General features: G+C 60.7%; 5 protein-coding genes across 5 annotated transcripts; 3 read left to right on the top strand and 2 right to left on the bottom strand.

Moving 5' to 3' along the window:
- Positions 1 to 1,165: 1,165 nt before the first annotated feature.
- ACO1O0_009167 (Alpha/Beta hydrolase protein) lies at positions 1,166 to 2,173 on the bottom strand (the record flags this gene model as incomplete). Its single annotated transcript, XM_083198519.1, has 1 exon — positions 1,166 to 2,173. One exon carries the CDS (start codon positions 2,171 to 2,173, stop codon positions 1,166 to 1,168), a length of 1,008 nt encoding a protein of 335 aa, XP_083046254.1.
- A 606-nt stretch (positions 2,174 to 2,779) lies between these two features.
- Positions 2,780 to 5,833, top strand: ACO1O0_009166 (uncharacterized protein; the record flags this gene model as incomplete). Its single annotated transcript, XM_083198518.1, has 1 exon — positions 2,780 to 5,833. The coding sequence occupies one exon, from the start codon at positions 2,780 to 2,782 to the stop codon at positions 5,831 to 5,833; it is 3,054 nt and encodes a 1,017-aa protein (XP_083046253.1).
- A 612-nt stretch (positions 5,834 to 6,445) lies between these two features.
- ACO1O0_009165 (uncharacterized protein) lies at positions 6,446 to 7,781 on the top strand (the record flags this gene model as incomplete). Its single annotated transcript, XM_083198517.1, has 5 exons — positions 6,446 to 6,462; positions 6,529 to 6,734; positions 6,800 to 6,880; positions 6,945 to 7,426; positions 7,515 to 7,781. 5 exons carry the CDS (start codon positions 6,446 to 6,448, stop codon positions 7,779 to 7,781), a joined length of 1,053 nt encoding a protein of 350 aa, XP_083046252.1.
- A 473-nt stretch (positions 7,782 to 8,254) lies between these two features.
- Positions 8,255 to 9,868, top strand: ALD2_3 (mitochondrial aldehyde dehydrogenase; the record flags this gene model as incomplete). Its single annotated transcript, XM_083198516.1, has 3 exons — positions 8,255 to 8,376; positions 8,440 to 8,636; positions 8,694 to 9,868. 3 exons carry the CDS (start codon positions 8,255 to 8,257, stop codon positions 9,866 to 9,868), a joined length of 1,494 nt encoding a protein of 497 aa, XP_083046251.1.
- Positions 9,869 to 10,009: 141 nt separating this feature from the next.
- Positions 10,010 to 12,373, bottom strand: TGL5 (acyl transferase/acyl hydrolase/lysophospholipase; the record flags this gene model as incomplete). Its single annotated transcript, XM_083198515.1, has 1 exon — positions 10,010 to 12,373. The coding sequence occupies one exon, from the start codon at positions 12,371 to 12,373 to the stop codon at positions 10,010 to 10,012; it is 2,364 nt and encodes a 787-aa protein (XP_083046250.1).
- Positions 12,374 to 12,560: the final 187 nt, after the last annotated feature.

Raw genomic sequence — 12,560 nt, 5'->3', positions numbered from 1 at the left:
CACGTCATCCTGGTTTGGTGTCTGGGAATATTAATGATAGTATTATGGGAATATAGAGACAAGTACATAGCTCGGACTGTTCGCAATGCCAGTGCTCCCTGTTGGTTCGTGTGAGCGTAAGCCTTGAGGAGTACAAGGCAAGGCCTGTCGTAGCCCTGGAAAGACCATGTTGATTACCATGAACGAGGCCAACAAGTCCAAGTCTGATCCCTGCCCCAAGATCAACAGCTCCACGGGTGGCTACTCTTTTTTTTCCATTGACATTACGTATGTACTTCTCTAATCCGACATCTGGCCACCGAACAGCAGCTCTTGCCGAAGGGGCCTATTTTTTTCCCCTTGACCTCTTTGTTTTTTCCATTTTTTTTTTTTTTTTTTTTTTTTTTTTTTTTTTTGTGTTTTCAACAAAAGCAGTTCTGTTCCTGTCATAGACCAGACCCCCCAAAAAAACCTGTGACCGTGTCTGCATGTTGCGACAGATCGCCTGCATCCGGCCTCAGGCGAGCCAACAAGCCGCCTGGGCGCAGGCCAGGAGGATGCAGCTGCAGGCCCGCGACCTGCAGGAACATGAACGACGGATCCAGGCCGCCGGTATTATTGGCAAATTGCGCAGGGGGGAGTAAAAAATAAAATAATAAAAAAACTCTTTCAGTGTCAGTGTCACCCCAGAAGATGGAAGCAGCCCTGATCCTGCTGTCCCCCCCCCCCCCCCCCCTTTCTCTTCTCTAATATTGACTGTCATGCTGTGGTGGGGGGGTGGGAGGCAGCCATGCAGCTCCCCAGTCCCCAGTTCCCACAACCGAGTTCCAGTTCTTCACGTCATCTGCGACATCCGGCCGTGGGAAAAAAAGGCTGAAACGATCCGTCTGGCTGGCGTTGGGGGCCGCGCCAGGATGCACGGATGCTGGGCTTATTCTTAGACACACCAGGGAGCTGACTGCGAGTGAAACTGCAAAAAGGAAAGTTTGAGGTCTGGGATCTGGTGTTCATGCAAGGAGAACTGCATGGACACTCCGATAATACTCGCAGGTTGACTGACAAGCGCGCTGCTCTGTGAAGCGTGGATGATCTCACACGGCATACATATATGTATTAATAATACCAATATATATATGTGAACTTGGAAAAGAACAGAACAACACGACGACGTATATTAATCAACGCCCTAGTAGGCCGGCCCCATCTCGCCGCTCATCTCAAACACCTCGCGCCACAGCTCATCCGTGTAGAACAAGGTCGACATGTGGCCGCCAGGTACCGTCCTGACCCGGGCAGACGTGTAGCTGGCGCCCAGCCACGCGTTGGTGCTGCCCCCCTGGGGGTCCCCGTCGGATCCCACCACCAGCACGGGGCAGCGGGCGTGGTCGTCGTCCAGCGCGGCCGGGTCGAACCCCCAGTCCGAGTGAATCACGTCCGACACCTCGTGGAAGCCGGCCCACTGCTCGCAGCACCGCACCACGCCCCTGGCTGCCGCGTCGACGAACTCGTCCCTGGTGCGCCCGCGCCCGGCCAGGAACTCGGCCATCCTGGCCTGCTCGTCCGCGCCCATCCTGGAGTACAGCGTCTGCTCGAGGAAGGCCTTGACGCCGTCGATGGTCCTGAACTTGAGCGCGAGCAGCGTGCTGAGCGTGCGCTGCAGCAGCTGGAAGGGCACCAGCTGCGAGGGCGGGCCCACGGAGAACCATGTGTGCCAGGACAGGGTCTGGGCGTGGCCGACGTGGTACCTGAAGGGCGAGAAGCCGGCCTGCAGGAGACAGCCGGCCAGCTTGCGCCCAGCGGGGAAGACATGGTAGGCCGCGCCGTAGAGGATCTGCGCCGGCACCGTGCCGTAGGATCCACCGCCGACGTAGAGCCTGTCAAAGTCGCCCGTGGGGTAGAGGTGGTCCAGGAGGGCCGTCATGTCCCGCGCGAGGGCGACGTGGTACTCCTCCCCGGCTGCTCTGGCGCTCGACCTCCCCAGGCCCGGCAGGGTGGGATGGATCCAGTGGACGCCCAGGGCGCGGCACGGCTGGGGCACGTCCGGGGCAGAGCCGACGCTGAAGAGGCCGGAGAAGAAGATGACGACGGTGCGGGATGCCGTGGGGCCGTTGTGGGCGTAGGCAACCTGGCGGCCGAGGCCGAGGTCGAGGATGTGCTCCTCAGCGCCCTTGGCCCTGTTGTATGAATCGTCCATGGATGGTGGTGGATAGCTTGTCGATGGATGGCAGCATGATGGGGGGAAAGAGGGTTGCGGGGCTGGGTACTTTGGTTGCATTAAATATCGAATGTCAAATATCGAATGTCACTGCCTTGTTCCCCGCTCGTATCTCGCGTTCAACTCGCAGCTCGTGTTTGTACGACATTTCAGTGCTTCGCCAGGCAGCCTGGAAGCACCTATGGATATTAGTGGGCTTGATGGGGCTGAAACGTGTTGACGTGGTGGTTGACGTTGCCCACTCAAGGCAGCAATACAACGCCCATGGCCCAGGCGAGCCGGCATGAGGTTGGCCAAATCATTTGATACAGCCACGTTCTTCTGTGCTCGAATAATGTTAGCGACACAATGACTCTTGTCAAGTTGTTTGTTTTTGGTGGTGAGGATCGAGTTACGCTACCAAGGTATGTGCTGTCCCCACAAGATCCCGGAGGTCCGGGGCCGGATGGGCACCGGCGTCTGGAATCGTCTACGGATGGAACGGCGCAAACTCAGTGCTAGACTACCATGTAGTCCATTACCCCAGTCCGATCTAATCATTTCCTCACCTCTCCAACACGCCATCTCTGGATTCATCTACCCCCAATGTCCAGGCGCCGCGAGGAAGCCCCGGATCCGAACCGGGGTCACCCCAACGGAGCGGCCCCGACGTCGGCTTTATCAATGACGTCCAGGGCAACGCCGTCGACATGGGCATCACGGTGGAAACTGCCCGCGTGGTTGGACCACTTCAACTCGCGCGACCTCAAGGTCTTCTTCCGCTGCTGGGTCGCCGTCTGGGTTGCCGTCCTGCTCATCTTCATCCACCCGGCCCTCACCAGCCTCGGCCTGGCCGCCTTCTTCGGCGCCCTCCTGCTCTTCATCGTGCCCCCGACGGGCATCCTCATCGTCTACCTCATCGCCGCGCTGACTCTGCTGCTGGGCATGTGCCTCGCCTGGGCCTGGGGGCTGCTCACCATGAAGGCCGCCCTGGCCGCCCGTCCGGAGGCCGCCACGCAGCGCAAGCTCCTGGCCCTGAAGCAGGCCGCCGTGGCAGCGGCCCGGCAGACGGGTGGTGATCCGGCGTGGGAGGCGCAGGTTCTGGTTCACGACGGCTTCATGCTCGATGCGCGCGTCACGGCCGTCTTCTATGCCATGGGCCTGGTCTTTGTGTACGTCGCGGCTCGCCTGCGGAGCGGGAACCCCAAGCTGGTCCCCGCGCAGCTCTTTGGGACTATTGTCACCGACCTCTTCATCCTGTTTGGGCCGACGCTTCCTTCCTACCAGGCAAGTCTGGCCGAGGTACTGGTCAAGCCTGGTGCCGTTGGCGTTGGTCTGGGCTTTGCGTGCTGCCTGCTCTTCTTCCCGCAGTCGACGTCGTACGTGGTACTCGACAAGATGGAGAAGCTCATACGGATGTTCGACACGTCGATAGACGCGACAAAAAGGCGTCTTGCCAAGCAGGAAGTGCCGCTGGAGGAGCTCAAAGCCCTCCGGGAGAAGATGCTGTTCTTGTACAAGTCCATGGACCCTTTGATGGCCTTTATGCCCCTGGATATCTCGCGGGGGCGATGGAACGCCGACGACGTCGAAGCGTTGCACACCTTGGTCCGTGACTCCATGGTTGCCAGCATATCCCTCCTCGACCTGCACATCTCCTCGGCCAAGCTGAGGAAGAAGGAAGAGCACCTGGAGATGCACAGAGCAGCAGCACATGATGCCGCCAACGGGGAAAATGGCGAGAAGAGTGTCCACCCAGTTGGCCAGCATCAGCTTCTCGAGAATGCTGATCTTATGGACGCCCTCCGGGACCCGGAGATGGGCGCCATGGACGCTCGTTCCTTTGAAGCCCTAGGGAACTCCACCGCCGAGACCCTGCAAGTCTGCTCCACGGCGGTAGAGCTTGCTTCCCGTTGTATTCGCACCGTGAATTCCTGCCGCTGGACGGGGAAGCCTTCCCAGGAGACCTTTGACGGCCTGGCACGGGAGCTGCAGGACCTGTTGGCTACACTACGTACTGCCACTGATAGATGCCTCGTCAACACCACCGAGGGCGTCATCGAGACCTACGCCAGCCTATTTGACGAGCAGGGCCAGCTCAAAGACCCGAATCTGCTGGGTCCGCCCTCGCTCAGGGGCATTGCCCTGGCCATGATCATGGAGGAGCGCATCTTGGGCGCCGCGAGAAAGCTCGAGGCTCTCCTCGAGCACATCCTGCGCCTCATGCAGACACGCACCACCCACCGGATCTGGCCCCCCTCCCGGCTGCAGTATGCCAAGTCCTGGATATTCAGCAGCAGGAGCTCCATGCCCACGGTGAGCACCGCAACCGACGACACCGGCGAGGACCCGGATTCCACCACGGACACGGCGTCGCTCGAGGACCAGTCCAGGGAGGCGTACCGGCGCCTCCGCGTCAGCAGGGGCTACGAGACGGCATCGTCCCGGAGGGGCCCCGTCAGCCGCGCCGTGGCCGCGAGCTACAACTGGCTCTTTGGCACGGCAGGCATGTTTGGCCTCCGCATGGTGGTGGTGACCTTTGCTACGTCCATCCCCGCAGCCATCCCGCACTCGGCGGGCTTCTTCTACCGCGAGAAGGGCATCTGGGGCGTCATCACGGCCCAGACGTGCGTGGTGGTGTACATGGCCGACTTTACCTTCTCCATGATCTCCCGCTTCGTCGGGACCATCTTTGGCGGCGTGCTGGGCATGGTCGCCTGGTACATGGGCTCTGGCAACGGGCCGGGGAACCCGTACGGCATGGCGGCGAGCTCGGGTCTCATGGTGGCCGTCATGGTGTGGCTGCGCATCTTCCTGCCCCCGGCCTTTGTGATAGCGACGATCCTCTCGGGGGTGACGTTCTGCCTGGTGGTGGGCTTCAGCTACGACCAGCACCACATCCGGCAGTACGGGCTCCCCGGCACGGGGTACGTGGCATTCTGGAAGCGCCTGGTCACAGTGCTCCTGGGATTCGTCGCCGCGGCCGTCGTCCAGGTCCTCCCCAGCCCCCCCTCGGCGACCAAGCACGTCAGCAAGACGCTTGCCAACACGGTCCGCACGCTGTCAGACCACTACGCCCTCCTGCTGTCGCACTGGGGCCGGTCGTCGGACCACAGCCCGCTGCAGGCCGTGGCCGAGGACATCTCGGTGGCCGTGGCCGACAGGCTGGTGATGCTCAGCGTGCCCATCAAGCTCCTCCACCTCGAGTTCACGCTCAGCCCCTTCAACCAGGCGGTGCTCCGCGACATGCAGGAGCAGTGCCAGCACCTCAACCAGGCGCTGCGCCGGCTGCTCAACCTGTCGACGTCGCTGCCCGTGGGGCTGCAGGACCGGCTGGTGCAGACGGCGGGCCTGATGGACGACGCCGTCATCGGCGACATCATGGCCGTGCTGGGCATCGTCGAGCAGTCGCTGCGCACGGGGTCACCCCTGCCCGAGAGGCTGCCCACGCCCCTGGTGAGCCGCTTCTACGACTCGTGGCACAGGCGCGGGCGGCGCGGCGCGCTGAGCGTGGCGCTCGTGAGGGACGAGGACTACCGGAGGTACTGCGTGGCCGTGTCGTCGTACCTGAGGTTCCTGGGGACGATTGATGACATGGTGCTGGTGCTCAAGAGGCGGCTGGGGGAGTGCCATGTCATTCACCGATGGGAGGATGTCTAGGGGGTTGTCGATTGTTACCTGGTGGCTACGTAGACAGGTGCTGTATTATCAATCATGAGAGTGTATCTACAGCGTTTCCAAACTTCCAGAACTCCCCGTGGCCGTTTATCACATCTTATTCATACTTTGTAAGCGAGTCAGCGGGTGTATCATCTAGGAGGATGTCTAGCAGATTGAGCTATCGGGATGGGAGGCAAGGTCAAGTGTTACCTAGGCAGACAGATGCTGTATTATCAATCATGCAAATGTATCTGAGGTGATCCAAACCACCAGGTTTCTCTCCATGGCTGTTTATAACATCTGATTCATATTTTGTAAGCGACTGAGCGAGCGTATTATCAATGTCTGGTGGCATATTGCGTGCGATTATCTGCATGATGGGGTCATATCTGGCGAACCCTGTCCATGGACCATATTCCCCCGCCCCATCCTGCATGCCTTACATGTAGGGACTCCTCATTATAAATGAGTATCGATCCTCGTCAATTGGTGAGCTCGGCATCAGTAGCATCTTCAGAGCTTCAAGCACCAACCATTCTGTAGTTCAAACTAGTCTTCGCTGCTCGTCCTCGATAACCCCCAGAATCCAAATACTTTCATCGTCCGTTCATCATGTCCAAGGTATTCTTGTAAGTGTCAAGCTTCCGTTCTTCGACTCTCTCTCCGTCCATCCAACTTGGGCTCACACCATCTAGGACAGGCGCCTCGGGGTACATTGGCGGCCAGGTCCTCTACAATCTAGCCACATCCCAGCCCGATCTCACCATCCGAGCCTTGGTGCGGGATCCGGCCAAAGCTCGCGAGATCACCGCAGCCCTTCCCAGCGTCCAAACTATTCAAGGCACTCTCGATGATGTCTCGATTATAGAGAAGGAGACAGCCGACGCTGATATTATCCTAAGTAGAACACCATTTCCTGGCACAAGGGAGAAATTATTTGTTCTAATGTTTTTCTTTTTACTTCAGATCTAGCCATCGCATGGCACTTGGAGAGTGTGCAGACCATCCACGAGACGTTGAAGAAGAGACCTGCAGACAAGAAGCCCGGTTCGTTGCCCAGTGTTCATAAGACTGACAACACAAACATCTAACGACAAATCTCGGCTCTCAGCCCACTGGATACAGATCTCTGGTGCCTCAGCCCTGGCAGCCGCCGAGATTGCAGACCAGAAACGGGTCCCCGGATCCCCCAGCGACCTCATCTTCGACGACCTGGACGGCGCGCCGCACCTCCGCGCCTTCATCCAGGGGTATCCCAGCAGGGTCGTCGACAACTACATGCTCGCGGTGGCAGCCGACAGCATGCCCCAGGTCAACACGGCCATCGTGATGCCGCCGCTCATCTACGGCGAGGGCCAAGGCCCGGGCAACCAGCGCAGCTTCCAGGTCCCGGAGCTGGCCCGGGCGACGCTGCAGCGGGGCCGAGGCCTCCGTGTTGGCAAGGGCCAGAGCCGATGGGGCAATGTGCACATCCGCGACCTGGGCGAGCTGTTCACGCTCCTGGTACAGAGGGCCGTGGAGGGAGGAGAAGGTCCGGGACGGGAGGAGATTTGGAATCTGGGCGGGCTCTACCTTGCTAGCCCTGGAGAATCGGTGAGTTTAGTTGGACTCGTACACGGAAGACTGCATGCTGCATGCGTGCCAACACCAGTTGTATTACCGTGAATACTGACGGAAGCAGGCATTCAGCGACATGTCGCAGCGCGTGGCCGATGCGGCGGCCGACGGGGGCTTCATCTCCAGGGCCGCAGTGGACGAGGTGTCTGGGGACGAGCTGCCCCACGGGGTGATGCTGTACGGAACGAATGCCCGAAGCACATCGCGAAGGGCCATGGCGCTCCTTGGGTGGAAGCCGCAGGAGATCGGGGGCTTGGGCGTGGAGATTCCGAGAGCTGTCGGGGCCGAGGCCGCGGCCCTGGGATTGATTCATGTCGTTAGTGACAAATAGGCGAGCGCCACATACGAATACGCGCATGGATTACGGATACAGAGTACAGGGTGCAGATTACTACTACGAGTACGAGTATGCTGCGCAAGAAGGGAAAAAGAAAAGAAAGAGAACATGGCGCTTCATCTTGTCTCGGAAATCTGGATCAAATGATGCGCCCGGAGATAATACCAGATATCAGCCCCCTCCATGAATCATGATCCGTCCCGTCGGTTCCAAAAGATAAGATGAACCCTCAGCCCTCCGTGCAACGTTGAGTACTAAATCTCGCGAGGGAGATTGTTCTTGCCATCACGATAGTACCGTCCAGCGCCACTTCACTTCGCCTGCAGGATCTCAACAGTCGTCTGTCCCAGACGCCCACGCCACGCCACCCCTGGATCATCTCGCTTGGCTTACACCTACAACTACACGTTCACTTACACGTCACTTACACCACTTACACCGCTTACACCACTAACACCACCTCCATCATGGCCCAGGAATTGACCTTGACTGCCCCCAACGGCATCTCATGGCAGCAGCCCACAGGGCTCTTTATCGACAATGACTTTGTGCCGTCAGCCGGCCAGACCATCATCTCCATCGACCCGGCGTGAGTGGCATTCCACCATGATCCATGTGCAAGTATAATAATAATAGTACTGACAACTCCTAGCACCGAGGAGGAGATTGCCACAGTCCATGCGGCAAGTGAAGAAGACGTAGACAAGGCCGTCCAGGCTGCCCACAAGGCATTCCACACCTCCACCACCTGGAAGTCGCCTGCAGAACGCGGCCTCCTGATGAGCAAGCTCGCCGACCTCATCGAGGAGCACAAGACCACCCTGGCCACCATCGACGCCTGGGACAACGGTAACTCCCCCCCTGATCCTGTTAAACGGTAACTCGGCTCTGACTGATCATACCCAGGCAAACCATACGCCAGTGCCCTCCACACGGACCTCACCAAGGCCATCGCCATCATCCGCTACTACGCCGGCTGGGCCGGCAAGGTCCACGGCCAGACCATGGCCACGCCAGCCAAGCTCGCCTACACGCTGCGGCAGCCCATCGGCGTCGTCGCCCAGATCATCCCCTTCAACTACCCGCTCTCCATGGCCACCTGGAAGCTCGGCCCGGCCCTGGCCTGCGGCAACGCCGTCGTCCTCAAGCCCGCCGAGCAGACGCCCCTGAGCGCGCTGCTGCTGGGCCGCCTCGTCGCCCAGGCCGGCTTCCCCCGGGGCATCGTCAACATCGTCAACGGCGAGGGCCGCGAGGCCGGCGCCGCCCTGGTGAGGCACCCGCTCGTCGACAAGGTGGCCTTCACGGGGTCCACCGCCACGGCCCGCGACATCATGACCATGGCCGCCGGCACGCTCAAGAACCTGACCCTCGAGACGGGCGGCAAGTCGCCGCTGCTCGTGTTTGCCGACTGCGACCTGGACCAGGCCGTCAACTGGGCGCACCTGGGCGTCATGTCCAACCAGGGCCAGATCTGCACCGCCACGTCGCGCATCCTCGTCCAGCGCGGCGTCTACGACGACTTTATCGCGCGCTTCGTCGAGCGCGTCAGGACCACCAGTAAGGTCGGCCACCAGTGGCACGAGGACACCTACCAGGGCCCGCAGGTCTCGCGGCAGCAGTACGAGCGCGTGCTCGCGTACCTGGAGCAGGGGCGCACGGAGGCGACGGTGGCGCTGGGGGGCACCAAGCTGACCGTCGGTGACGGCAGGGGGTACTTTGTCGCGCCGACGGTGTTCACGGACGTGCGGGAGGATGCCAGGATCTGGCGCGAGGAGATCTTTGGCCCCGTCGTGGCCATCAGGCCGTTTGACGACGAGGACGAGGCGGTGCGTGTGGCCAACGACACGGTGTACGGTCTGGGCGCTGCTGTCTTCACGCAGAACCTCGAGAGGGCGCATCGTGTGGCGGGGCAGATCGAGTCGGGGATGGTCTGGATCAACAGCAGTCAGGATTGCGAGCCGCATATTCCCTTTGGTGGTGTCAAGCAGAGTGGCATGGGGAGGGAGTTGGGAGAGGCTGGGCTGGAGGCGTATACCCAGATCAAGGCCGTCCATATCAACATGGGCACGAGGATACCGTAATCTAGTCGCAGGTGTACGGGCCTTGAGGCTGGCCTTGAAATGGAAAAATTGTAGTCTGTATGTAAAGTCTCATTCAAGTCATGTACTCTTCTATTCTATACTCGATACCCTATGCAACGAGAGCCAACCCCGTAACTACGTTCATACCACCACCTCGTTGAGCACGCCCACTCCCAACGACCCGTGATCCACATCTCTCTCATCCCCCCCATTCGTCCCCTGCGTGTCCGGGCTTGTCCGCGACTGATCATCGTCCCATCCGTCCGGGTCGCTCTCCCCGGTGGCCAGCTCAAATTCGTCCGCGTCACTCGACGGCCCCGGCTCGCTCGTGTCCGCGTCCTCCTGTGCTGGGGCGATCGCGATCCCCGAGACCTTGGCCTTTGACCATGGGTTCATCCATATGCCGTGGCTGGCCGATATCTCTGCTTCGTCGTGCCGCTGGCCCGTGGCAAACGCCGAGGGCAGGACTAGAGACCCTGGGGCCATCGAATCGCTGATGACGGGCGATGTCAGCGGCCTCCTGTGCTGCGGCACCATGATGTGGCTCTTGCTCGCACGCTTCAGGGACGGGGCATGGGGGGAGAGGCCACGGTTGGTGTGAGAGGGCGACTCGTGGAGCGCCCGCCGGTTGGCCGGCGGCATGAGGCTTCCCCCCGACTGCCTGCGTGGTCGATGATGGCCCCTGGACTCTGGCAGATACCCCGCGCTCCTTCCATGCTTGTGAAGGTTGCCTATGCTGTGGTGGGGGTTGTTCCCCGAGAAGACGACCCTCGCCCGTAGCCGATGGACAGCACCGTCCAGCGCCAGCTCGGTGGCACACCGGTCTCGGATGCGGCTCAGCTTCGGCCACGTTGCGCGCTCCCCAGCGAGGCACGAGCGCAGCATGAAGTCGGTCGTGGGGTTCGCCATCAGCGATCGCAGATCCTGCAGGTTCATGTCGGGGAGGATCGTAATGTCGCCCGAGTACTTTTGGCTCAGGACGCTGCGCAGCTTGGTGGCGAGGTTTGGCCACACGCCCATCTCGGCGAGGAACTGGAGACGATGGAGCGCTTCCTCCTTCGCCAGGGTCGTCAGTGTATAGGCCCAGTTCATATCATCTGCTCCCCCCGCTTTGGGGCGGCCAGCGTCTCCGTCAGGGGACAAGTACTCGTCCCTGGAGAGGAATGGGACGACATGTGGGTTCACCTGGGAGACTATGAAATGGTTGACATTGAACATCTCGGCGAGGCGCGTCATGGGCAGGTCATTGTCCACAGAACCATCGATCCAGCGCTGCGGCGTAGGATTCCAAGGGCAGTGCTCCCCGGTCACAGGGTCCTTGACCAACAGCGGTGAAGCGTTGAAGACGAGCGGGATGGAGCACGACGCAGCCACCGCCGACCAGATCATAACGTTGGGCGCGGTAACGTAGTTGAGCAGACGCGGTAGCTCAAAGACAGAAGCCGACGAGACGCAGATGTTGAGGATGCGGCGGGTGCGGTTGTAGGCCTCCTGGAACGTCAGGTCACCCATCAGACCTCGCATGACGCGCGTCAGATGCTTAATGTCGGACCAGCTGCCCTCGGTGAGCAGGCGGCGCAGGTGGCCCAGCGTCCCGTCGCGATTCTCCTCCTCCTCAAAGACGGCCAGGTCCCCGTAGGGAAACTGGCTTATCAGCTCGGGCATCTCCTCGTCCGTGCGCGTACACATGACGGCGGAGACGATACTCCCGGCGCTCGCGCCCGAGATGATTCTCGGCAGGAGTCTCGACTCGAAGAGAGACTTGAGGACGCCGACGTGGGCCATGCCAAATGTGCCCCCGCCCGAGAGCAGCAGAGCGCTGCGCCCAAAGCTCTGGCGCGCATAGAGCATCCCCTCTAGGAGATCGCGCTGTTCCGCAGACGCGGCGTGGGAGCTCTGGGAGACGATGGTGTCAATGGTGGCGAGCGTGGACTCGACGTAGCGCTCGATGAGTTTCTTGGTGCCAATGTAGGAATGGCGATAGAGATCAACATTGTCCATTCCCCCCAGATCGCGGGACAGAGAGGTCCGGATCAGATGCATCATGGTCCGGATGTCGCAGCTGGCGCGTGCATCATCCAGCTGTTGTAGGCGTTCGGCGAGCAGACGGGGATTGTAGCCGTCGTCGAGGCCCGAGTCGTGCTCTTTCCACTCGTCATTCCCCTCCAGATGATCGAGCTCCTCTGCAGCGGCTTCCCATTGCTGGAGGGTCTCGGCGTTCTTCATGCGGACGCGCAGAATCTGCCTCCGTTCCTCGCGCAGCCGCCTCTCCTCGCGCTCCTCGGGGCTCAGGCCATCTCTCCAGGACAGCCAGTAGTCGCCGACGCCCTTGACGGTCCGGTAAAGGGAAGTGCCGCGGCTCTCTCGCAGCTGTGGGGAGGATTTCGACTGTCGCAGGGCGGTCGCCTTTGCATCCTGGCGGTGGTGTGGTGTGGGTGTCGAGTGGAGGAGTGACTTGAAGCGGATCGACGGGACTGATGGCGGCGAGACGAGCAGATCAGCCATGGCGGGACCGAGCTGCCTCGCTTGAGGGGCAGCGCTGAATCAGGTCGACGCGGTGATCAGCTCGAGGTGTCGTGCGACCCGAGGCTCAGTCCATTGTCGCCTAAAGAGGGGCGGTGGTGACTGTCGGTGTAGCCGTCGTGGGGGTTCTTTCGCGTAGCAGGAGGGCCTAGGTAAGTAGAAGGGATCG

The sequence above is a fragment of the Amphichorda felina genome, assembly GCF_050947745.1.
Source record: "Amphichorda felina strain 45539 chromosome Unknown scaffold_9, whole genome shotgun sequence".
NCBI classification, from domain to species: domain Eukaryota; kingdom Fungi; phylum Ascomycota; class Sordariomycetes; order Hypocreales; family Bionectriaceae; genus Amphichorda; species Amphichorda felina.
Note: the sequence above shows the minus strand (reverse complement) of the source record. Positions and strands in the feature narration are given on the sequence as shown.